The sequence below is a fragment of the Sapajus apella genome, unplaced genomic scaffold, assembly GCF_009761245.1.
Source record: "Sapajus apella isolate SASKATOON/1434 unplaced genomic scaffold, GSC_monkey_1.0 scaffold1, whole genome shotgun sequence".
NCBI lineage: Eukaryota > Metazoa > Chordata > Mammalia > Primates > Cebidae > Sapajus > Sapajus apella.
The window spans coordinates 8,242,567-8,269,894 of NW_022436941.1; the positions used below are offsets into that span (position 1 = coordinate 8,242,567).

A 27,328-nucleotide genomic window follows, 5' to 3' on the forward strand; every position below is an offset into this window, starting at 1 on the left:
AAATTAGCTGGGCGTGGTGATGCATGCCTGTAATCCCAGCTACTCAGGAGGCTGAGGCATGGGAATCACTTGAACCTGAGAGGTGGAGGTTGCAATGAGCCTAGATCATGCCACAGACACTCTGCCTCATAAACAAAAAAAGAAAAGAAAAGAAATAAGCTTACCTTTAAACAAAATAATTGACTCTTCTTATCATATAAATCACATAAGACAGGGCATAGTAGCTCAGAAGCTCAGAGTCCTTACTGAGTACCTACCAACTGCCCAGGCATGAGATGGGCATCTTTTACAGTGTGCTGCTACATGTTCAGTGAAGGTAAATCCCTATTCTTACCTCATGGGCACAAGTCCCAGCATTTCATCACGCCGCTTTTCCTTTTTCTTTAGCTCTGATTCTGTTGACTTGAGTTTATCTGGAGCAAGCCGCAGCTTAGACTGCAAATCACTGATGACTTCTTGTAATTCAGCCTCTGTCTGAAAAACTCTCTGACAAACGGGACAACATGACTGGTTTTCATCTGTTAGCTGAGTAATGAATTGGGAGTAAACTGCTGTGGCTCCGGCCAGCATGGCTGTTTTAAGAAAATAAATTATATCACCAAGGAGAAAAACATAAAATACAGTATTGCCAATATGGTCTTTTTCTATAAATAGATAATTCTTGCTTTATAAACATATTATAAAAGAAATAAAAATCCTGATACTTAAAATTCTGATGCTGTCTTCTAAAGAGCACAATACATTCAGATTTGTATAAATATTTTTTGGTAACACATTTTAAGTATAATAAAATGTCTACTGAGAGCTTTCTATGGGCCAGGCACTGTTCTAAGGGCTTTACAACTATAATCTCATTCACTCTCCAATACCACAAGGTGGTAGGTAGTTGTATCATCATTTTACAAAAGATGAAACACAGGAAGGTTTCAATAACTTGCCTAAAGTCACACAATGAGTAAGTTGCAGAGCCAGGACTGAAATCTAAGCCAGTTAGCCCCATAACCAGGTTTTAAATTTCCCATCCTTAACAGTTACCTGTGAATGAAAATTCAAAGATGTCAAAGTATCCTGATAATATAAAGTAGGTAACTTACCTCGCTGTTTTGATGATTTTTCAATTTCCTCTTTAAGCCTGTCTAAATCACTGTCAAAATCCTGGCTACCACAAACATCAAACAGCTTGTCTTCATAACTGGACAACTGCTCTTCCTTCCTTTTTAGTTCATTATTTATATGATTTTTATTCTGCTCAGCTGAAGCTAGTTCCTTGCTAAAATAAAAACAAATAGGGATTTTCATTTTAAAACAGGAGAAATGAGTTTGAAAGTTTGAGTAGGCAAACAAGACAAATTCTGCCAACAATTATTTGATATGACCAAATAATTTTTTTTGGAAGTTGAGGGACTAGTCCGCTTCTGCCTTAACTCTCCCCCTAGGAAACTGACTCACCTGCCAATCCTGCTCATGGGCCTGCTCCCAGAAAAATGTACACAGAATTCTGCCTGGTTTCTGGGGGTTCTTTGATCCCTGGTTAAGCCTCAGCAAGATGCCTGCTGGGACTACTGGATAGGAAGAAAACAGAGAACATTCCCCTAATTCCCTTTAGTCCTTTCACAAATACGACTTCCTTACTCTCCTGTAAATACTGTTTTTCTGTATCCTCCCCCTCGTTATTGCTGTCACCCACTTGCCGCCTCATCAGTCATTCCCTCTCATTCATCAAAGATTTTGCTTACTAGTACAATTTATCTCCACTTTAATTTAACCCTTTTTTTTTTTGAGATGGAATTTTGCTCTGTCACCCAGGCTGGAGAGAAGTGGCAATTGTAAAATAAACTCATTCTAACTTGATCTCGGCTCACTGCAGCCTTCGCCTCCCAGGATCCAACAATTCTGTCTCAGCCTCCTGGGCAGCTGGGACTACAGGCATGCACCACTACACCCAGATAATTTTTGTATTTTTAGCAGAGATGGGGTTTCATCATGTTGGCCAGGCTGGTCTCAAACTCCTGACCCCAGGTGATCCATCTGCCTCGGCCTCCCAAAGTGCTAAGATTACAGGCATGAGCCACTGCACCCAGCCTCCACTTTAACTCTTAAACATCATTCTAGCCAACCTCAGTATTCATACATAACAGGGTTTTTCAATTTGCAGGTTTTGACGCACTAGCTAGCCATGTAATTAATTTAATGTATTGTATTCAGCATATTTTTTTAAATGAAACAAAACAGATTGTAATATACTGGAGTAGACTATATGCACACGTACTACTTTCAGAAATTTGTTTCAGATAAATGTGTGTGACTGCACACATTCTTCTTCATCATGACTACCCATCATGAGTCACCATAAAATTTTGGGAAAAAGTAACGAATACAAATGATACTTTCATTATCCTAGACTCTACTGAGAACTTCTCATCAAGATCACCAATGACCTAATTGCCAAGTACAGTCTTCATCTTACTCTACCTCTAGGTAGCACCAAACACTGTTGACCTTCTCCTTGAAGAGTATTTTCCCAAGGCTCCCAGATACCACCACTATCTGGCTCTCACCCTGGTTCCCAGGGCACATCCCAGATTCCTTCACTTGCTCCTCTTCCTTGGCCTGCTAACATTTTAAATGTTGGTGCTTCCCGGGAATCTAACTGTAACCCTACCCTTTCTTCTCTTGCATAACTCTTGTCAAGGTGACATGCTAACGACTTTGAATATGCTTTACATAGCAACAACTCCAATCTCCTGAATTTCAAACTCCAATAATCTATTCCCTCACAGACACTTCCACAGGAAACACAGATTAAATGTCACCAAAGCCAAGTCCACTATTTTCCTCAAAAATCTGTGTGGAATTTTAGACCCTCTTATTCAACCACCACCCAAGGTTAACATCTGAGAAACAGGATCACTTTTTATAATAGATTACTCATAGAAATGAAAAGATAATTTTTACATTTTAATCTTCATGGGTCCACCAATTTTCAAGGGACAGGAGGCACAAATTACTATCCATTACCATTTTACTTAATTTGTGAAATATGAGCGGTCTTCAAAATGTTCATGGAAAAATGTGTATTATGAAAAAACTATGCATAAAGTTCAAAAGGTTTTGCACTGAAAAACACTCATTCTAATTTGTTATAACATGTCTGAATAGGATCCAGTTTGAGGCACTAACAAGGCTAAGACATTAGTTTGAAAAGAGCCCCAGTTAGAGCTAAAACAAAAACTAATTGGCTAACACAAGAACAAACATCAAATTTATGATGAGGCATGGGTGGGTGGAAGAATGGTGAAATCATTGATACTTTACAAAAAGTTTATGAGGACAATGCCCCAAAGAAACCAGCAGTTTACAAATGGATAACTCAGTTTAAGAAGGGATAAGACAATGTTAAAGATGAAGCCCATAGTGGCATACTATCTACATCAATTTGTGAGGAAAGATTTCATCTTGTTCATGCCCCAACTGAAGATCAATGATTAAGAGCAGAAACAATAGCCAACACCATAGACACCTCAAATGATTCAGGTTACACAATTCTGACTGAAAAACTAAAGTTGAGTACACTTTCTACTTGATAGATGCCAAAACCACTACTTCCAGATCAGCTGCAGATAATAGCAGAGCTTTCAATGGAGAGTCTCAACAAGTGGGATCAAGATCCTGAAGCATTTCTTCAAAGAGTTGCAACAGAAGATGAAATGTGGTTTTACCAGTACAATCCTGAAGACAAGGCAGAATAAAAGCAATGGCTACCAAGAAGTTGAAGTGGTCCAGACAAGAGCAAAGGTCATGGCAATAGTTTTTTGGGATGCTCAAGGCATTTTGCTTGTTGACTTTCTGGAGGGCCAAAGAATGGAACAACTGCTTATTATGAGAGTGTTCTAGGAAAGCTAGCTAAAGCATTAGCAGAAAAATCCCAGGAAAGCTTCACCAGAGAGTCCTTCTCCACCACAACAATGTTCCTACTCATTCTTCTCATCAAACAAAGGCCATTTGCAAGAGTTTCTATGGGAAATCATTAGGCATCCACCTTACAGTCCTGATTTGGCTCCTCCTGTCTTCTAGTTTCTTAATCTTAAAAAATCTTCAAAAGGCACTCATTTTTACGCTAATAAAGTAAAAAAGATGACACCAACATGGTTAAATTCCCAGGACCCTCAGTTCTTCAGAACTGAACTAAATGGCTGCTATCATCACTTAGAAGTGTCCTGAATTTAATGGAGCTTATGTTGAGAAATACAGCTTATTATTTTTCATCTTTTAATTTCATTTTTCCATGAACTTTCTGAAGTCTCCTTATATACAAGAACTAAAGTCTATCAATAAAACATACCATTTCATGACAATAAATGCTTTTAAAACATTTAAACAAGTAAGCATGAAATAAGAGATTTTTATTGCATCTCCAAATATTGCAACTTACTTCAACTTGGCAAGTCTGTCCCTGGTCTGATTAATTTCTTTTGATTTGCTATGTAGCCAGTCTTCAAGCTGTTTTTTGTTGGGAAAATATCCCAACAGTGAGGTTAATTCATCACTGTGCCTAGATTTTATTTTTCTGATTTGTTCATCTTTGTCAGCCTATAAGTACAAAACATCTTTTAAAAATAAAGTCTAATGTCTCCACATTACATCAAGAACAAAAATAAATTCTAGATTGACTAAAGTTCTAAGCTTAAATCTATAAAAGTATGAAAATAAAATATGAAATTTCTTAAAGTCTTCAAGTGGGGATGGCCTTTCTAAGCCCTTAGAGTACCATGTCTAAAGATATAAAATTTTAAAAATTCTGTATGTTAAAAGTTAACAGCAATGTGTATGTGTGTGTATATATATACATATATATAATTCTGTATTAACTTTTTGTAATTAAACAGTAACTTTTAAGCTTGAAAGTCTATTTTATAGAGTACTAAGCTCACTTAGCCTCTAAAATATGAAGTAAATACCAACTTAATACCTTATAGTCTATAACTTATGAATTCAAGGTAAGCTATTTTAAATACCAGGCAGTAAAATTAGAACAAAAAGAAAAATCATACTTTGTCTTTGGTCAGCATCTCCATCTGGGTTCGTGTTGTTGTATGATGGTTTAACTGCTCCATCTCCTGGTCAAGTTTACGCAGGGTCCTGTCTAGGTCTGCTTTTTCATTTTGAAGGTTTATTACTTCCATTTTTAGAGTTTCTACATTGCTGTTTTTCTCAGCCTTGCTTAAATCACGTTCCTAGTCAATAATTCAAATAAATGCAAAGGTGTATTTATTTTGTGTAAGAATTAAAATGACAAAGGTGTATATATTTTGTGCAAGAATAAAATAATGACAAAGTGTATTAGAAATTAACTACTCTTCAGAAATATTACTTTTTATATCCAACAAGAGAAAAAAACACAAGGCACTATACATGCTTTAAGGTAAATCTTACTAAAGTGACCTTGCTAGGTTATAATGGTAGAGAATTAGTAAGTAAACCTAGAAGGGCCAAACAGAAAAGTGAGAATTAGTGAAAAATTAGGAAACATATATCTATGTATATAGATTAGTAAGTCCTCAGTCAACAATTAAATATTTATTAAGTCCCCATGCAATTCACCATATTGCCTGATATGTACAAACTATAAAAATAGTGTGATGTGGTCCCCAACCAGTGTCTCTTCACCCCAAGACAACACTGTGATAAAATGCTAAACTGACAAAAATGTATGCTACAATGGTGAGTTAGGAAACAACAAAAAAAATGTTTACACAGATAATCAAGATTGGCTTTATCAGATTTGCCAGGCTTTAGAATGCTTACTTTGGTGATAAAGATGTGAAGAAAGAGAACAGACTAGAAGCGAGAAAGAAAATTTGGAAATACTTGAAAAGTTTGGCTAAGAAAGCTTTTACCACAGAAAAAGTAATAATACAGCAAAAATCATATAGAATTACAATGTGTGTGACTTACAGAAAAAATACTTGCTTTTTAAAAAGTTTGGCTTTTTTTTTTTTTCTTTTTTTGAGATGGAGTCTCACTCTGTCACTTAGACTGGACTTCAGTGGCATGATCTCAGCTTACTGCAACCTCTGCCTCCCAGGTTCAAGTGATTCTCCTGCCTCAGCCTCCCAAGTAGCTGGGACTACAGGTATGCGCCACCATGCCCAGCTAATTTTTGCATTTTTAGTAGAGAAGGGGTTTCACCATGTTGACCAGGCTGATCTTGAACTCCTGACCTCAGGTGATCTTGGCCTCCCAAAGTGCTGGGATTACAGGCGTGAGCTACTGTGCCCGGCCTGGTAAGTGTTCTTAACCAAGGTGCTCATAAGAATCACCTAGTTGTGTTGTGTTTTGAACATACATCTCTATGCCCCACTCTCAGAGATTTTGATTTGGAAGGTCTGAAGCTTTAAGGTCTAAGAACAGTATCTTTTAAAGCTCCCTATGCGATTCTAATTTTCAACCTACCAGGTTGTAGAACCAGACTCAGAAGATCAAGATATTCAGATGAATCCATTTTACATAAGAACAAGACAAATTGATGTTTTTATTAAAATGCCATAATCTTAGGATTAAAAATAGACAAAATACTTCTAAATGTCTTATAGCTTAAAATTATTAGATTATTCAAACAATATCTTACAGCTTTTATGAGCTCCTGGTCCAGTTCAAGAATCCGGTCTGAAGATCCTTCCAACTGCTGTAATTCATACTTCACGTTTTTTAGCTCATTCTGCTTCTTACTTAGGATTTCTGATTTTAACTCAATTATTCTTCCCAGTCCAGTTTTCTTATCTCTTATCTCATCTATCTGTTTTTGTTTCAGAGTCTCTTTTTCTACAAAGTCATTCTAAATATATATGTAAAGAATGAGCATTAACAATTTAATAAACAATTTAAGAAAAAGGTTTTTAATTGCAAAAGGAATATATGTACACTGAATACAAAATATTAAAAAGTACAGTCATGCATTGCTCAGCAGGGATATATTCCAAGAATGCATCATTGGGCAATTTTATCATTGTGTGAATATCAGAATGTGTTTACATAAGCCTACATGGTATAGCTTACTACACATAGACTATATGGTATAAGCCTATTGTTTCCAGGCTACAAACCTATACAGCATATGGCTGTGCTGAATACTCTGGCAATTGTAACATGATGATAAATATTTACCTATCTAAACATATCTAAACACAGAAAACATACAGTGAAATACAATATTATAATTTTATTGGACCAATGTCAAATATGTGGTCCATCACCGATCACAACATGTGGTACAAGACTATAGTTTAACAACTGTCAAAACCATTACCCAGAGATAATCATTAACTGTGAGCAAATGCTTTCTTTGCAATTAGCTTTTAAAAAATTTTTTACTTAAAACCAAATAAAAAATGTAGGTCTACATTTTCTTCATATTTGTATTCTTATACACTTTAGAACATTTGCTTCAATAAAGGTTTTTCTGCCGTGGAGATTCTATCCTAACACTAATCTAAAAATATGCCAAAATAGGGTCCAACCAAAAATTAAAACAATTCAAGTAGAGAATCTGATGCAAACAAAGTAACAAACATTGTATTTCAAAATACTTGCCATCAGTTGGTTGGCAGTTTTTGTTTCCCTTTCTTGTCTCTCTTTCACAAGTTTGTGAAAGTTTTTAATCTGTCTTTCATTGAATGGTCCACGCTCAAAGCCATCCAATTCTAGTTGTGTTGCCAAAGACTGAATTAATGAATCTCTAGCTCGGATATGCTCTTGATGGCGATCTGCTTGTAGCTGTAGACGACCTTTAAAAAAAATCCAATAATTTTTTTTCAACTGGTGCTTAAAAAGTTGAGATAGTTGTAGATTCACAAGTTATAAAAAATAATGCAGGCCAGGTATGGTGGCTCACGTCTGTTTTTTTGTTGTTGTTGTTGTTTTGTTTTTGAGACGGAGTCTTGCTCTGTCCAGGCTGGAGCAGAGTAGCACAATCTCTGCTCACTGCAACCTCTGCTTCCTGGGTTCAAGTGATTCTTCCGCCTCAGCCTCCCAAGTAGCTGGGACTACAGGCACATGCCACCACGCCTGGCTAATTTTTAGTAGAGATGGGGTTGCACCATGTTGGCCAGGACGGTCTTGATCTCTTGATCTTGTGATCTGCCCGCCTCGGCCTCCCAAAGCGCTGGGATTACAGGTGTGAATGGTGGCTCATGCCTGTAATCCCAGCACTTTGAGAGGCCGAGGCAGGAGGATCACTTGAGGTTGGGAGTTTGAGACTAGCCTGACCAATATGGTGAAACCCCATCTCTACCAAAAATACAAAAATAAGCCGGGCTGTGGTGGCGCGCGCCTGTAATCTCAGCTACTCAGAAGGCTAAGGCGGGAGAATCACTTGAACCTGGGAGGCGTATGTTGCAGTGAGCCAAGGTCACACCACTGCACTCCAGCCGGGGTGACAGAGGGAGACCCCATTTCAAAAAAAAAAAAAAAATGTAGTGTGATCTCTTATACATTTTGCACAGTTTTCCCCAATGATAACATTCTGCAAAACTTCAGTATAATATCACAACCAGGATATTGATGTTGATGTAATTCATCAATCTTATTCAAATTTCTCCTATTTTATTTGTATCCCTGTGTATGTGTATGTATTAAGTTCTATATGATTTCATTACCTGTGAAGATTCATATATCCACTATGGCAGTCAAGTTACTGAATAGTTCCAACACTATAAGAACCCTCTCTTTGTTCTAATCATAACCATACCCATCTCCCTCCTGACCCTTCTTTTACCCAGTCTCCCTGGCAACCACTAATTTCTCCACTATTTCTAAAATTCTGACATTACAATAGTGTTATATAAATGGAAACATACTGTGTATAACCTTTTAAGATTGGCTTTTCAGTCAGCGTAAGTTCTTGGAGATTCTTCATTCATACAGAAAATGTAAAATAGGATAGTAGGAAAACAGACCAAATAAAAATTCTGTCCTACCCTGTTCAACAAGCAGTTCTGATTTTTCTTGATTGAGAAGCCTAGATTCTTTATTTAATTTTTCCAGTTCACGCTGACAGTCTACCAACTTCCTTTCTTTCTCCCTTACTGTCCTCTGGTGATTGTGATATAAGTCATTTAGTTGCTCATCAGTCCCTTGAAAAACCTGTGTAACACAAAAATAAAAAGCTTTAATGTACAAACATAAGAAAATAGGATCACTCTGAGGTACGAAATATGAACCAAACCTTATTCTATACCCTTCATTTTAACATATACACAGAAGTAATACAAAGATCAAGATCTGTATTTGTTTTTTTCCCAACGTGGATGGCAAAATGGATTCAGATAAAATTCATTACATTAATCCCAAAATTCTGAAGTAGAACAAAATTCTACCACCACAAACCTTTTCCATTTTCTGTTCCAGTTCACTATTATCTTTCTCCATTTGCTTCTTTCGGCTCTCCAAGGCTTTAATTTCATTGTCAAGTCTCATTATTTTAGAGAGATTATGTTCAATTTCTTTTAGACGATTCTGAAAATAAAGAAACACTACATAAATAAAACTCACTATAGCTTACATGCCTGATAGATGAAGACAAATAAGATACTCCAGGTCCAGGCATGTAGTAAAAGTGATCTCATTTAATGCTAACAATAACACTGTAAAGCAGGCCTAGAAAAACTGAAGCTCAGAGACATTAAGTAACTTGTCCAAGTCCTCACAGCTAGTAGACAGAAGCAGGAATTAAATTACAATTCTAACTCCAAACACCACGCCCTGTCCTCAACATGTCCCACAAAAGTCATTCATTCATTGGGCATTTAGAGTTACAATATGTAAAGCGCACATTTTAAGAATGTAACTATTTAATGTATTTTTTTAAGTCAGTACTACTGAGAGGGCTAGAAACTCATAGTGAGTTACCAGTGTACTCTGAGCCTGTAGGTAAATTTACATAAAGAGTATACTTTAATCCAAAGCTTGCTCAACCACAGAGGACTCTGAGCAAGTAAAGTACAACAAATGAGCTCAGTGACCTGCTCTGAGGCTAGCTTCCAGAGAGAGCTGGTTGCCTCATCTCCTAGGAATACTGGGATCTGGTTCGGGGCATTCTCTTACTGGTTGATGCTAGGGATATTCTTTCAGTATTTGCCTCTATGATTCCAAAGCTGATCAACTCTTCTTCTAAGACATTTTTAGAACCTAGTTTTATTATTATTTTAAATGCAGAGACAGGGTCTTGCATTGTTGCCCTGACTGGAGTGCAGTGGCTATTCACAGTTACAATAACAGTGTAATACAACTTGAACTCCTGGGCTCAAGTGTTCCTCCCACCTCAGCCTCCAAGTAGCTGAGACTATAAGTATGTACCACCATGCCCAGCAGAACCTAATTTTAAACTAACATATTAAGTTACTGGAATGTTTAGCTAGCAATTGCAAACTTTCATAACTGCACCAAAATGCATCCTCAACTTTAAAATAGTTTATTAAAATTATACTAATAGTATACCTTAGGATTTGTATATGAATGTAAATGGCTTAAAAACAAGAATTTTGTTTACTTTGTTCCCTAAGGTATCCCCAGAACATGCAATAGGTGTTCAATGTTAGCTGAATAAAAGAGAGATTTGGAACAAATAATTTTACCAAGAACAACAGTCACAGCTATCACTGATTGAATGCCTGCTATGTTCTAAATATTGTATTAGATGCTGCTATAAATTCTCTCTAATCCTCACAAAACTATATACTAAGCAGGAGACTCAAACAACTTAACTGACTTGTAGAAAATCATATAGTTAAGATTGGGAGATAAGATGATAATGATAAGATTTGGAGGCAGGGTATCATTACTAGACTGTGGATGCTAGAAGTGGACATTTAAATGTGAGAAAGTAAACATCAGCATTTACCTTATGTCACATTAAGAATCTGATATGAAGCATATACTTAATTTTAAGAACCCGAACTATATAACTTTTAGAGGAGAACACTGATGAATATTTTTGTGACACTGCGTCAGACTTCTCTAAATATGAAACGAAAAACATAAACCATAAGAGAAAAAAGTTGATAAACTGTACCCCATCAGAATTTAAAATGCCTGTCCTCTGAAAGGCAGATAAGAAAATATCTGCAAAATAAGTATCTGATAAAGGGCATGTATCCAGAACATAGAACTCTCTGACTGGCGCTGTAGCTCACACCTATAATCTCAACACTTTGGGACACTGAGGCAGGTGGATCACTTGAGCCCTGGTGAGACCTTGCTTCTACAAAAAAATCAAAAAACATTAGCCGGGTGTGGTGGTGTGTGCCTCTAGTCCCAGCTACTCAGGAGGCTAAGATGGAAGGATCACTTGAGCCTGGGAGGCAGAGGCTGCAGCGAGCCAAGATTGCACCATTGCACTCAGGCCTGGGTGAAAAAGCGACAGACACCCTGTCTAAAAACAAAAAAAAAAAATCTCTCACAGATCAATAATTAAAAGATCAATAAATAAATAAAATTGAAAAGTAGGCAAAAGATTTTTATATTTTACTACCAAAGATATTCAGATGGCAAATACATGAAAAGATGCCCAAAATCAATAGTCAATCAATTGACTGACTGATCAACTAGGAAAACACAAGTTAAAACTATAAAGAACTACAACCTCACAATAAGATACTACTACACACCTACCATTATGGCTAAAAGTGACAGTTATGTCACTTTAGCCTTATGAAATGAAAAAGACTGACAGTACTAAGTGTGGATGAGAATGCAGAGAAATTACAATCTCATACACTATGAAGCATATGAGAAAGTGTAGGATTACAAAGTGGTGCAGCCATCTGGCAACTTAGAAGGTTAAACATACACTTACCATACAACCTAGCAACTCCATTCCTAAAGTTATCCAAAAGAGATAGAAACAAGTCCAAACAAAGAACTGTATACAAAAGTTTATAGCAGTTTAATCTGTAACAGCCAAAAGCTGAAAACAACTTAATGTTCATCAGCAGGCAATGGATGAAGAAAAAAATTATAATATATGCATACAATGGAAGGAATGCTCCTCAGCAATAAAAAAGAATGAATTATTCACACATGCAGCAACACAGATAAATTCCAGACATAAAAGTCTGCATGCTGTATGAGTCTATATATGTGCCACTCTATGGAAAAGGCAAAATTATGACAGAAAACAATCAGTGCTTGTTATGGATAAAAACAGGGGGAGAGGACTGACTGCAAGGATTTTGAGAGGAACTTTTTGGGGTGACTGAAATATTCTACATCTTCATTGTAGTGCTGGTTATGCTACTGTATGCATATGTCCTAACTCATAGAATTTATACTCTAAAAAGGGTGGATTTTACCATATACATATTATACCTTAATAAATTTGACCTAAAAAGAAAAAAAAGTAGGCTGGGCATGATGGCTCACGCCTGTAATCCCAACACTTTGGGAGGCTGAGGTGGGCAGATCACGAGGTCAAGAGATCGAGACCATCCTGGCCAACATGGTGAAACCCCGTCTCTACTAAAAATACAAAAATTAGCTGGGCGTGGTGGCATGCACCTGTAGTCCCAGCTACTCAGGGGGCTGAGGCAGAAGAATTGCTTGAACCCGGGAGGTGGAGGTTGCAGTGAGCCAAGATCGTGCCACTGCACTCCAGCTTGGCACCTGGCAACGGAACAAGACTCTGTCTCAAAAAAAAAGTATAAACTTAGGAACCAGAGGACTCAAATCCTAACCCTTATTTCCACCATGAACACCTGTGCCTCAGTTTTCTTGCCTATGCAACCTCACAGAGTTCCTATGGGGTTTACACAATACATTTTAAAACAATTGGATCAGTGTTAGGCAGTAAACATTCAATTAATGAGACCACATGCACTGCTTGTGGAAAAAAAATTCTGTACTTATTTTCTAACAAAGAGAACTGGATGGATACTTAAGAGCAATGAATATTGACAGCTCCACTATGATACTCTGTAAAGTGCTCAGTTTCTCTCCATCAGTGTTTTCACTGCCTCTTGGTAGCACAAACATTATGATAAACATCTAGACTTGGATCTTTCATGACATCTCTACCTGCTTCATTCCTTAAATCCAGCCAGTCACCAGATGATTCCCCTGGATTTCTTCTTTGACATCTGTGTTTTGGTTCTAATCTCAGAACACAAAACATAGGTTCTATCCCCAGAATACACACCTAGTAAAAGGAGCTAAGACAAGCCAACAGACAACAACGACAAAAACAGCCAAGTGTTTAAAGCTTAGGTGTCTGTGTGAAATAAGACCAAAAAATAGAGCCGCTGGGCTGTCAAGTATAGAAGGACCATGAACTTGTGTATAGAAAAAAAAAATTAGAAACATATTCCTCTAGCAATTTCCATTTAAGGCAAGAAAGGAAAACAGATCTAAGTAGGCCAAAAAAAGAGGGCAGGATATGGTGGGACTGTAATAAAGTCGTTTATGAGAGAGTGAGAATCCCTGAAGATGGAGGGAATCAGTAAAAATGGGAAAGGATGGCCGGGCGCGGTGGCTCACGCCTGTAATCCCAGCACTTTGGGAGGCCGAGGCGGGTGGATCACGAGGTCAAGAGATCGAGACCATCCTGGTCAACATGGTGAAACCCTGTCTCTACTAAAAATACAAAAAATTAGCTGGGCATGGTGGTGCATGCCTGTAATCCCAGCTACTCAGGAGGCTGAGGTAGGAGAATTGCCTGAACCCAGGAGGCGGAGGTTGCGGTGAGCCGAGATCGCACCATTGCACTCCAGCCTGGGTAACAAGAGCGAAACTCCGTCTCAAAAAAAAAAAAAAAATTGGAAAGGATGCATTCCAGTGCAAGGTTGAAAGGAAGCAGTCTATTCTGGGAAGGTGAACCCAAACTTTAATTGGGTTCTATGAAGAGAAAAACCTTCATAAGTCAGAGATAAAAAAGGACTTCGGAAGTCATCTACTTAATAAATATTTATTGAACCACCTGCTATGTGCCAGGCACTAGGCTAGGCTCTGAGGATACAGCAAAGAATATTAAACCCTTGGATAATTACTCACAATTAAACACAAAAAGTACATAAATACCTCAACCTCTGCTACAGCCTTGGTTAGAATATTGGCACCACTCACTAAATCCTAGGTATTATCATTTAGCCCTTCCTTGATATCATTGCTAACATAAATGCTTCTTTTCAATAATATGGATTTCCTTGATAGTGTTCAAAGATAGCTTGCATTTCACTGTCTCTATGTCTCCAATGACCTACTCATTTATGATCAACAAAGTCATGGCCAAATTCAGTCCTGTGAAATCCTCTCTGGCTACCTCAGACAGAAATTCTCTTCCTTTATCCTCGGAGCTCCTACAGGTCTTGTTTTTTTTTCTGCCTTACCATTACATATGCTTGTCATCTCTCCAACCAGGATGCTTCTCAAGAAAATAAAATGTGGAGTAGGGGAAGGGGGAAAGAAGAAGAAAAAAAATCTTTTCCATTATCTTAGTAATTACCACAGTACCCACACAGAGTTGTCAGGACAACTCATCCTAAAATGTAACATACTCTTCCACTCTTCTATTGAACTAAGTCTGAAATGCATTAGCTCTCTATAATCTGACCCAATTCATACTGATCATTACTCCTTTTATACTAATTTACTTAACACATACTCTTCCTCTCACAATCCTGTTCTGTTTAAGCTTGTACATGTAAATATATACATACATACAAGTGAATGTTTGTATACACATATATACTGTATGCATGCAGTTAAAAAAAGCTGCAGATAGAATATACTCTGGAAGGCCACAGATGAGAAATGGAGAGTATCTTTTACTTTTCACCTAACATACTTTTCATATAATAACTTCTTCACTGTAGGCGCATATTACTTTTAAAAGTCAAAATAAATACAAACATACATAAAATGTCTTCCAGTTAGCTGATTTGATTTCTTCCCATTCTTCAAGGCCCATCTCAGTCCTGCCTCCTCCCAGAAGCCCTTGCAATATATTTCTATGCATGACCATCATTAAAAATATATATTTTTTCTACTTTGCAATTTAAAGATCTATACTAGTATTTATAGGGGAGTTTTTAAAAACCAAATCAATACTTTTTTTTTTTTTTCTAAAAAAAAAAAAAGAAGAAGAAAAAGAAAGAAAAAAAAAAGAATGAAGGAGAGGAAAAAAGAGAAAGAGGAAGAGGGAGAGAGAACAAGGGTGTTGCTTTATTGCCCGGGCTAGAATGCAGTCTAAAAATGGGTATGCCTATAATTGTGCTTAATAATAGAGACATGAAAAAAAAAATGAGAGAAGAAAATAACAAACAAGCAGCCAACCAATATTTCATTGAAACCTGTAAACAGATGTGATGTGGTACTGATAAGACTGTATATTTTGTGTATTTAAAGTGGAGAGTTCTATAAACATTAATTAAGTTTACTTGTTCCGGATCTGAGTTCAAATCCTAGATATCGTTGTTAATTTTCTGTCTCATTGATCTGTCTAATATTGATGTTGAAGTCTCCCATTATTATTGTGTGGGAGTCTAAGTCTCTTTATAAGTCTTATACATGTGGGTATTCCTGTATGGGGTGTGTATATATTTAGGATCTTTAGTTCTTCTTGTTGCATTGATCCTTTTATCATTATGTAATATCCTTCTTTGCTTCTTTTGATCTTTGTTGCTTTAAAGCAACTCCTGCTTTTTATTTATTTATTTTTGCTCTCCATTTGGTTGGTAAATCTTTCTCCATCCCTTTGTTTTGAGTCTTTGTATATCCTTGCATGTGAGTTGGGTCTGGATGCAGCATACCAATGGGTTTTGTCTTTTTTTGCCTGTCTGTGTCTTTAGATTGGGGGATTTAGTCAATTAAAATTTAGAATTAATAATAATATATGTGAGTTTAATACTGCCATTTAATGTTAGCTGGCTGTTTTGCCTATTAGATGATGTAAATTCTTGATTATGTTGATGCTCTTTACTTTTTATTATTTTTTAGAAAGGCTGATACTGGTTGTTCCTTTCTATGTGTAGTGGTTCTTTCAGAAGCTCTTGTAAAGCAGGCCTGGTGGTGATGAAATCTCTGAGTGCTTGCTTGTTCACAAAAGATTTTATTTTTCCTTCGCTTATGAAGCTTAGTTTGGCTGGATGTAAAATTCTGGGTTGAAAGTTCTTTTCTTTAAGGATGTTGAATATTGGCCCCCACTCTCTTCTAGCTTGTAGGGTTTCTGCTGAGAGATCTGCTGTGAGTCTGACAGGCTTCCCCTTATGGGTAACCTGACCTTTCTCTCTGGCTGCCCTCAGTATTTTCTCCTTCATTTCAACCCTGGTGAATCTGGCAATTATATGCCTTGAGGTTGGTCTTCTTGAGGAATATCTTTGTGGTGTTCTCTGTATTACCTGGAGTTGAATATTGTCCTGCCTTGCTAGGTTAGGAAAGTTTTCCTGAATAATATCCTGAAGCATATTTTCCAGCTTGGATTGATTCTCTTTGTCACATTCAGGTACACCTATCAAGCATAGATTAGGTCTTTTCACATAGTCCCATATTTATTTATTTATTTATTCTCCCCGTTTATTTATTTTATTGCATTTTAGGTTTTGGGGTACATGTGAAGAACATGCAAAATTGTTACATAGGTACACACGTGGCAGTGTGATTTGCTGCCTTCCTCCCCATCACCTACATCTGGCATTTCTCCCCTTGCCATCTCTCCCCAGCTCCCCACCCCCCACCGTCCCTCCCCTATTTCCCCCCAACTGACCCCAGTGTGTAGTGCTCCCCTCCCTGTGTCCATGTGTTCTCACTGTTCAACACCCGCCTATGAGTGAGAACATGCGGTGTTTGACCTTCTGCTCTTCTGTCAGTTTGCTGAGAATGATGGTTTCCAGGTTCATCCATGTCCCTACAAAGGACCCAAACTCATCGTTTTTGATGGCTGCATAATATTCCATGGTGTATATGTGCCACATTTTCCCTATCCAGTCTATCGTCGATGGGCATTTGGGTTGGTATAGTCCCATATTTCTTGGAGACTTTGCTCGTTCCTTTTTATCCTTTTTTCTCTAATCTTGTCTTCTCGTTTTATTTCATTAAGTTGGTCTTTGACTTCTGATATCTTTCCTTCTGCTTGATCAATTCGGCTGTTAATACTTGTGCATAGTTCCCGAAGCTCTCGTGTTGTGTTTTTCAGCTCCATTAATTCACTTATATTCCTCTCTAAATTGTGTATTCTTGTTAACATTTCGTCAAACCTTTTTTCAAAGTTCTTAGTTTCTTTGCATTGGGTTAGAACAAGTTCTTTTAATTCACAGAAGTTTCTTATCATCCACCTTTTGAAGGCTGATTCTGTTAATGGAACACACTCGTTCTCCATCAGGCCTTGTTCCGTTGCTGATGAGGAACTGTGATCCCCTGTAGAGGGAGAAGCATTCTGATTTTGGGTATTCTCAGCCTTTTTAGGCTGTTTTCTTCCCTTCTTTATAGATTTATCCATCTGTGGTCTTTATAATTGGGTTTCTGAGTGGACTTCCAACTTGTTGATTCCCAGTGCTAAAATCTGAGCAACCCACTGCGCCGGCCAAAACAGCGGCGTTATGATTGATGGTGCTTTTCTGACTCTGCAACAAGAACTGCCGCACCAAGGCAGGGGCAAAACCGCCTCGCCGGCCACAAGAATTGCGCTGGCAACCCATGGGGCTCCTTCGCTGGGAATCTCCTGGTGCGTGAGCAACAAAAATTCGTCTGAAAGTGTGGCTCCCTCTCGTTCTCTGCACTTTCACTGGGAGCTACAATCCCGAGCTGCTAGTGATCAGCCATCTTGGATCTCTCTCATCAATACATTTTTAAATGACTTTTGAAAATCTAAAACCTAGAAAACAACCATTTTTAAGAATGCTCTTACTTACTCAGGCTGGGAATACCTTAAGGACAGGGGTGCTGTTGTAATCCTCTTTGTACCCAAGCACAGTATATCCTGGCACAAAGAAGAACCCTATAAATGCTCATTAAATGAATGGAATTTCCTGTAGGCCTTTCATATAAATCACAGGGTTTAAAAAGCTATATTCATTTGCAAATATATCAACATGTTATGGATCAATTCCAAATTCTGCGTAATTTTTAAATGTTTCAGAAACATCCCACAAATTTTAAAAATTCTCTAGAACTGTGAATTTTTTAAAAATCTTAATACAGGACTGTAAGTTTGGGTGATAATATTGCTATTTAACATCTAGTGGTCTATACTACTTATTTAGTGTGATGCTACAAATTTGTTTTCTTTCAAATCCAAACTCTTTGAGCAATTTAAAGACTAATATAGATCTAAAACATTAGCTCCCTGATAACTGAAGAAATATACATGCCATTCAATTTCATATACAAATAAGGGGTGAATGCTACCATAGTTAAAAAAAAAAAAAGACTACTCTTTAGTATACAAGAAATTAACTACTGTATATCACTATGACCTAGTTAATAACATTACTTTAGTTATGTTTAGTTAATAACATTGTTAATTGCTAAAAGAGATTTTAGATGTTCTCACCACAAAAAAATTTGAAGCAATGCATGTTAAATGGCTTGATTTAGCCATTCCACAATGTACACTTACATCAAAACATCACCTTGTCTACCATAAAGATATATAATTTTTGTCAATTAAAAATAAAATCAAATTACCTTCAATGGATCAAGTTCATTCTCATAGGACTTAACAATTTCCTTTGAAGACGTTAACTGGGCTTCCTTACTTGTAATCTGATCACGAATCTCACAAGCTTTTTCCTTATTTTGCTTCAGATATTTGAGTTCCATTTGATATTCCTTTACTTTCTGACCTTGTGTCTGACGAACTTGCCGAAGTGTTTCCAAGGCTTTAATGTATCTTTGAAGATATAAAATAAAAATCAAATTTCCGGCAAAGTAAACTATGGTATATATTCATACACTGGGATATTATGGTATCACTAAGATTACCGTTACAATGAGTTTTTAATAACTTGGAAAATGCCTATGGCATAATGCTAAGTGAAAAAAATTACATTTATACTGTCAATCAGGTAAATAAATATATGCACAGAAAGACAAGTGAAACAAAATATGCCCAATGGTTGCCGCTGGATGAGAGGTAATAATTGATGATCATTCTGCTTTTTAAATTTTCTTCTGTTAAAAAGAAGCATCCAAATTGTAAACATGGTTCAATAACTTAATGGACTACAAAGTCTTTTTAAGGGTTACAAACCTTGTTGCTGAAAAAATCTCATCAAACTTTTGCTTCAAAGCCTTTCCTTCACTTAAAGGCCAATTAGAATCTTCTTGATGACAGAAAATGACATTATTTAGCACAGCCTTGGAAACCCCAAGAGAACTGATCATTTCTCGGTCAATTTCTGCACACTTAGAGCTTAGACTGACTTTTTCACCATGCCTACAGAAAATGAAAATCAAGAACATATGTAAAATAAACCAGTTGTACCTATTCTATTGTTTAATCAATTCATACTGTACTTCTTTAGGAAAAAAAAAAAAAAAGGCTCTTCACCTATCCTCTGTTAGAAATGGCTTCATCATGCTAAAAACTGTAACTCTGAAACTATTTAACTTTCACAGATGAAAAGATATGTAAAACAAAGTTGTTCAGGAAAGGAAGCCAGAATTTATTTTTTACATATTTGGACTTTTAAATACAATAATTTAGAATACTTACAGATAATACATACAGTAGTATTAATTGTCTTAAAAATAAGAGACTTAAAGAATAAAACTGAACATGATGATCAACAGTAGACAGGCAAAGGTAAGTTAAAAACATCTTAGAACAGAGTTCTTTCTTCAGTAGCAGACTGCTTCAAGGAGCAGAGGCATTATCTGTCTTTACTGTTTTTTATACATTCCAATTTGTATTTTGAAAATATTACACTGGGTCAAGCACAGTGGCTCACACTTGTAATCCCAGCACTTTGGGAGGCCAAGGCAGGCGGATCACCTCAGGTCAGGAGTTCGAGACCAGCCTAACATGGTGAAACCCCGTCTCCATTAAAAATACAAAAAAATTAGCCAAGTGTGGTAGATGACGCCTGTAATCCCTGCTACTTGGGAGGCTGAGGCAGAAGAATCACTTGAACCCGGGAGGTGGAGGTTGCAGTGAGCCAAGATCATGCCATTACACTCCAGCCTGGGCAACAAGAGTGAAACTCCATCTCAAAAAATAAAAAGAAAATATTGCACTGGATATATTAAGAATGCTTTGTAGAGGGCTAGAATAGACACAGAGAGATCAATAGGTTATCACATTAGGTCATAGAAAGACAATAGTAGCTTGGACTAGAATGGTTTTTGTAGAGATGAAACAGATTCAAGAGACATTCAGATTAAATCCACAGGTCTTAGTAATAGACTGAATATGGAAAGCAAGGATGATACCAAGACTTAGGTTCTTGTTTTTTGTCACTGGATGGATAGTTGTGTCATTCGCCAAGGTGAGGCATATCATAAGACCAGGTTGTCGCAGGTTTTTTAAGTGGGGAAAGTCAGAGAGAAAGGACTGTGAGTTTGGTTTTGGACATGTTGAATCTAAGCTGTCTTTGAAGCAACTGGTAAAAAATCAGAGAATGGGTAAAAAGGTCTGGATAAATGAGTCTGGAAACAGACGTCTGGTTTGGAGATATAAATCTGTGAGTCATCTATGAACACAGAATAGTCTGAGTTATGGATAAGAATGTGATTACCTAGGAAGAAAATATGGAGCAAAAAAAAAAAGGAGAAGATATAGGACTGAGCCTAATGAGACTTCCAACCTATATTGATGGGGTAAATGAAGTAGGTTTTAGCTATGATAGAGAGAACAATGATGTATCATAAAGGTCTAGAAAAAGAACTTTTCAAATAAGAAGTGATAAACTAGCATTTACTCAGCTACGGTACATGGAACAATGGTCCTCCAAGATGTTCACATTTTAATCCCTTGAATTTGTGAATGTTACACAGCAAAAGAGAATTAAGATTACAGATAAAATTAAGGTATTAATCATTTGACCTCAAAATAGACTATCCTAGATTATTTGGATGGGGCAAATGTAATCATATGGGTCCTTTAATGTGACAGAAGAAGGCAGAAGAAGAGGTCACAGTGATTTGATACGAGAAGAAATATGGTCACTATTGCTTGCTTTGAAGACAGAGTAAGAGGGTCATGAGCTAAAACACATGGGTGGCCTCTAAAAGATGAAAAGAACAAGGGAACTTACTCTCCCTTAGGGCCTCCAGAAAGGAACACAACCCTGCTAAAATCTTGGTTTTAGCCCAGTGAGACCCAATTCAGACTTCTAAACTACAGAAGTGTAGGATAACAAATGTGTATTGTTTATGCCACTAAGTTTGTGGTTTGTTATAGCCGTCATAGAAGACTAATTCATAAACTCTTACTACATATTAAGCATTTTATATGCATTAGCTCAACTTTGACAACATCTTGCTAAGATATGTACAGTGACAATGGATGCCTAAATGAAATAAACAGGGGCTTACTCTTAGGTCTACTTGTATAGCAGTGTAGCATTACCCTAATTAAAAATAGTTATTAGTAACTCTAGTCAGTGGTGTTTCAGAGGACAAATGGGACTGCAGCTGGAGTGAAGAGGAGGTAAAGAAATGGAGACAGCATCAAAAACTCTTTTGAGAAGACTGGCTATAAAGGGGAAGAAGGAGACAGGCAGTAACTGGAGTTTGGAATGAAATCCCAGGGCCTAAGACAGACTTGAGTGTGTTAAAATGTCAATGATGAAAACCTAATTGAGAAGCTAGTGTAATGCCTCTAGCACATACTAGATGCGCATTTTTGGTTAAATAAAGGAATTACTTAATAAGGGGAAGGGAAGAAGCTAAACAGTCAAGTAATTTGCTCAACAAAGACAGAGACTTGAATCTAAAGCAGCCTAATCCCCAAATCCATACCCATTAGAAAATGATACCTGCCTCTAACAGAATAATAATGGTTGAAAGGAACAATTTATCATTCTTTCCTATCTGTCTGCTTCCCATCTCACCCATTCTTACACATGACACTAGAATTTCTTACTCATTCAACCTGTATTTGAGTGATTACGCACTGTCATTCAGCAATTGTTCAGAAATTACTCAAGAGAACGGAACATAACCCTAAGTCTTTAATGGGAGCATTCTATTTAACTGATAAATAGTATCCACAAAAATCAAATGTTGATAGTGGAGGAGGCTGTGTGCGTGTGCAGGGGTAGGGAGAAAATGGAAGCTCAGTACTTTCTGCCCAATTTTGCTATAAACCCAAAATTGCTCTAAAAAAAACTGTCTAAAGTCTGTTGAAAAAAATTTAATATGCTCCTCTAAACTTAAAGCAGTAGAAAACCACCACCAATTTACAGACCTAATAGACTGAAAATGAACAGAAATTCAAATATCATATAAACACCTACTTTGTTCTAGTAATGACTCCTTCCAGAGTTTTAAATTCTGTCTTTTTGCTTTTCTGAGTACATATCATAGATCTTTGTACAGCTATAAGTTCTCCATTGACATCACGAAATTGCAGACGAATCTGGGCTCTCACATCTGTTTCTTGAGCAACCTTTCAAGGAAAACAGAAAAAACTTATGTTACTTTAATATGCACCAGAGTGTTGCTTCTGAGAAAAAACGCATAAGCAATCTTACTTGCCCACAATGACAGAAAAGACAAATATTCTAAGTGAGTGACATTTTTACATTCTATCCAACATGTAGAAGGAAAGAATACTATTTAATTTATAAAAATGATATATTATCTACTTCCTTTATTCAGCATCACTAGATCAGGTATGCAGATTTTTCAAATAAATGAATTTTATCTCTTTAAGCATCACAAATGTTTCTTATCATTAAAAATCACAAGTTTATAGAAAGGCAGAATGACATGGTTTGGCTTTGTCTCTACCCAAATCTCATCTTAAATTTCCAAGTATTGCAGGAGGGACCCGGTGTGAGGTAACTAAATCAATGGGGCCAGGTCTTTCCCATGCTGTTCTTGTGACAGTGAATAAGTCTCATGAGGTCTGATTTTTTTTCTTTTTCTTTGAAACAGACTTTCATTCTGTCGCCAGGATGGAGTGTAGTGGTGCAATCTCGGCTCACTGCAACCTCTGCCTCCTGGGTTCAAGCAATTCTCCTGCCTTAGCCTTCCGAGTGGCTGAGACTACAGGCACACACCACCATGCCCAGCTAATTTTTGTATAGCTAGTGCTCGACTTACGACCATGATTGGTTCCGACAGGCCGGTCGTAACACAATTTGGTCGTTAAGTTGAGTAGGCTATATATACAGTACTGTGAAATGATGTTATAAAAATCTTTAAGTCATATTTTATCATAATTTTCTTTCATTGTTATATATAATTTTCTTTGTTCATTTTATGCCATTTGTATCATCTCTACACCATTTTGTTCCTTATTTTTACATTCATCAGGTTTAAGTAAAACACTGCATTACCAGTACAACTGGTTTAATATTTGCAAAACATACAAAATTACAAAATACAGGTGCATATAAAAATACAAAATACAGGTGTAAAAAATACCATAGGAAACATTTTCCCAATTGCAAAACATATCAAAATATATAAACATGTACGAAACATTTTATTGGCCACTGGTGCTTGGCTGCGGATCGTTGATGTTGTCATCTGAGGCAGCAGTTGGGGTTACCAGAGTTGGTTTTTTCATAAACATGGTGAGTTTTGTCTGAATTGTATGTTTCTTTTTTTCTTCATAAATTTCACGATACGGACGAAACACATCGTGCGCCATCCGTTCAAATCGTTCGATGTTTGGGTCCATTGCTTCGAAATGTATAAGAAGTTTATTCAGTAAAGATAAACCGTCTGATAATCCCTTAGCGGTGAACTAACTTTCTGGCTCCTCCTCTTCTTTCTCTGCTTCTCTTCTTTCTTCTTCCGCCACTTTCTTCTTCCAGTTCGATTAGCTCTTCATTTGTAAGTTCTCCGGAATCTTTGTCTAGCAACGCTTCGACATCTTCCATTTCACACTCCAAAGAAAGGGCTTTAGCGAGTTTTACTATTTTTTCCCGAATCGTTTCAAGTTCATGTTCACTGTCAAATCCGTCAAAATCATTAACATAGTGCTTAACACAATTTTTCCAGATGCGATTCATGCACTTTGTCGTCACAGCCTCCCAGGCGGTAGCGATATTCTTGATACACATCAAAATGTTGTAGTGTTTCCAAAAATCTCGCAATGTTAGTTCTGAGTCAGCATCTATAGCAGATTATTGCTTGAGCTAAGGTGGTTCAGAGATAGTTGGCCTTTAATGTAGCAATCGAACCTTGGTCCATAGGCTGGATGAGTGGAGTCGTGTTTGGCGGAAGAAAAACAAATTTTACATCTGGATGGAGATCGCCTAGATGTGGTGGGTGTCCAGGCGCATTATCAAGTAGCAATAAAATCTTGAAAGAAATATCTTTCTCCAAACAATATTCTCGAACTTGAGGAATAAAACAGTTCATAAACCAGTCTTCAAACAATCCTTGTGTCATCCATGTTTACGTTGAGAATGAAAGTAGACGGGCAGTGTGTGCTTGTTAACATTCTTCAACGCACGCGGGTTGTCTGAGTGATAAATTAAGAATGGCTTCAGCTTAAACCCTGTGATGTTCCCGCCAAGCAGCAGAGTTAGCCTATCCTTAAATGCTTTAAATCCCGGCATGCTTTTGGCCTCTTTGTGAATATAAGTGCGTGCTGGCATCCATTTCCAAAATAGTCCAGTTTCATCAACATTGAAAATCTGTTCTGCTAGATATCCCTCTCTGTAATTAATTCATCCAAACTATCAACAAACTTACGTGCTCCTTGCTCCGAGCATCCGCACTCGCTGCTTCTCCAGTCACTCGAACACTATGCATTTGGAATCTTTTCTTGATTCTCTGGAACCAGCCAGTGCTTGCTACAAATTCTTGACTGTAATCTTCTCCAGCACGCTCCTTCAGAGTCTGAAATAGACTTTTCGCCTTCATCTGCACAGTAAAAAGACTTAATGGCGTCTGTTTTTGAATTTGATCTTCCATCCAAATATGTAGCAATTTCTCCATTTTGTGGATGGGCCCGCTTCGTTGCTTTGTTATAACTGTTGATCGCATGGGTGCAGAACCTTTCACAGCTTCACGAATTCTTTATCTTTCAAAATCGTCGACACAGTCGAGTGTGATACCTTCGTATCACGTGCGATCACTTTCTTTCCTCCTTCGTACTGCTTAATTACCTGATTTTCGTGTCGAGATCGATGGCCTTTCTTTCCTTCTTGGCAGGCTGAGGCGTAGACAAAGACAATTTCCTCTTGGTAGGCATCTTGGGAGGGGTTTGATGAAAAATATCCAAGACACAAAACACAAATTGCTGTACCGAGTCTGGGATAACAGTTGAAATGGTGCAGGTGGAGATGGTAGTGCTGCCGGAAGCTGGTCCGCACTGTCGTACGCCCAGCTGGGCAACGTTTGCACTGCCAGACGCAGAGCAGTCATGGCTAGCGATTGTGGTCGTAAAGTCAAATGGTCGTAAGTTGCACAGGTCGTAAGTCGATCAATACCTGTATTTTTAATGGAGATGGAGTTTCACCATGTTAGCCAGTATGGTCTTGATCTCCTGACCTCATGATCCACCCACCTTGGCCTCCCGACGTGCTGGGAATACAGGTGTGAGCCACTACGTCTGACGAACATGATGGTTTTATAAGGAGTTCCCTGCGCAAGCTCTCTTTGCCTACTGCTGTCCACGTAAGACATGACTTGCGCCTCCTTGCCTTCCGCCATGATTGTGAGGCCTCAGCCACATGGAACTGTAGTCTATTAAACCTCTTTCTTTTGTAAATTGCCCAGTCTCAGGTATATCCTGATCAGCACTGTGAAAACGAACTATACAATAAACTGGTACCAGGGGTGGAACACTGCTAAAGTTATCTGAAAATGTGAAAGTGACTTTGGAACTGGGTAACAGGCAGGAGACGGAACAGTTTGGAGGGCTCAGAAGAAGACAGGAAAATGTGGAAAAGTTTGGAACTCCCTAGAAACTTGTTAAATGGCTTTGACCAAAATGCTGATAAGGATATGGACAATGAAATCCAGGCTGAGGTGGTCTCAGATGTAGATGAGGAACTTGTTGGAAACCGGAGCAAAGGTGACTCTTGTTATGTTTTAGCAAAGAAACTGGCAGCATTTTGCCCCTGCCCTAGAAATGTGTAGAAATTTGAACTTCAGAGAGGTGATTTGGAGTATCTGGCAAAAGAAATTTCTAAGCAGCAAAGCTCTCAAGAGATGACTTGGGTGCTGTTAATGGCATTCAGTTTTAAAAGGGAAACAGAGTATAAAAGTTTGGAAAATTCACAGCCTGACAATGTGATAGAAAAAAAATCCCATTTTCTGAGAAGAAATTCAAGCCAGCTGCAGAAATTTGTGTAAGTAAGGAGGAACCAAATGTTAATTACCAAGACAATAAGGAAAATGTCTCCAGGGGCATGTCAGAGATCTCTGCAACAGCCCCTCCTATCAAAGGCCTGAAGGCTTATGAGGAAAAAATGGTTTTGTGGGCCAGGCACAGGGTCCCTCTGCTGTGTTCAGTCTAGGGACTTGGTGCCCTGTGTCCCAGCCACTCCAGCTGTGACTAAAAGGGTACAGCTTGGGCTGTTGCTTCAGAGGGTGGAAGCCCCAAGCCTTGGCAGCTTTCATGTGGTGTTGACCTGTGGGTGCACAGAAGTCAAGAACTGGGGTTTGGGAACCCCCACCTAGATTTCAGATTTCAGAGGATGTATGGAAACACCTGGGTGCCCAGGCAGCAGTTTGCTGCAAGGGCAAGGCCTTCATGGAAAAATCTCTGCTAGGGCAGTATGGGAGGGATATGTGGGGTTGGAGACCCCACTCAGCATTCCTATGGAGGGGCTGCCTAGTGGAGCTGTGAGAAGATAGCCACTGTCCTCCAGACTGGTAGATTCCCCCAGAATGGTGGATCCACTGACAGCTTGCACCATGCACCTGGAAAAGCCGCACTCAACACCAGCCTGTGAAAGCAACCAGGAAGGAGGCTATACCCTGCAATGCCACTGAGGCAGAGCTGCCCAAGGCCATGGGAGCCTATCTCTTGCATCAGTGTGATCTGGATGTGAGATGCAGTCAAAGAAGTTCATTTTGAACCTTTAAGATTTGCCTTCCCCACTGAATTTAGGACTTGCATGAGGCCTGTAGCCCCTTTGTTTTGGCCAATTTCTCCCACTTGGAATGGCTATATTTACCCAATGCCTGTCTGTATCCCTATTGTATCTAAGAA

At 38.0% G+C, this 27,328-nt stretch overlaps 1 protein-coding gene across 3 annotated transcripts in view; it reads right to left on the reverse strand.

The window, feature by feature from the left end:
* The window catches only part of RAD50 (RAD50 double strand break repair protein), a 91,315-nt gene that overhangs the window by 45,783 nt on the left and 18,204 nt on the right, over positions 1–27,328 (reverse strand). For all 3 annotated transcript variants that reach the window (XM_032256533.1, XM_032256607.1, XM_032256684.1), the window contains exons 3-13: positions 22,443–22,594; positions 19,235–19,420; positions 18,670–18,874; positions 9,385–9,513; positions 8,976–9,141; positions 7,591–7,784; positions 6,629–6,835; positions 5,052–5,234; positions 4,433–4,590; positions 1,095–1,270; positions 335–572 (exon numbers count right to left, since the gene is read on the reverse strand). In XM_032256533.1, coding sequence (XP_032112424.1) covers positions 335–572; positions 1,095–1,270; positions 4,433–4,590; positions 5,052–5,234; positions 6,629–6,835; positions 7,591–7,784; positions 8,976–9,141; positions 9,385–9,513; positions 18,670–18,874; positions 19,235–19,420; positions 22,443–22,594 — 1,994 coding nt within the window. The remainder of the gene's footprint in view (positions 1–334; positions 573–1,094; positions 1,271–4,432; positions 4,591–5,051; positions 5,235–6,628; positions 6,836–7,590; positions 7,785–8,975; positions 9,142–9,384; positions 9,514–18,669; positions 18,875–19,234; positions 19,421–22,442; positions 22,595–27,328) is intronic.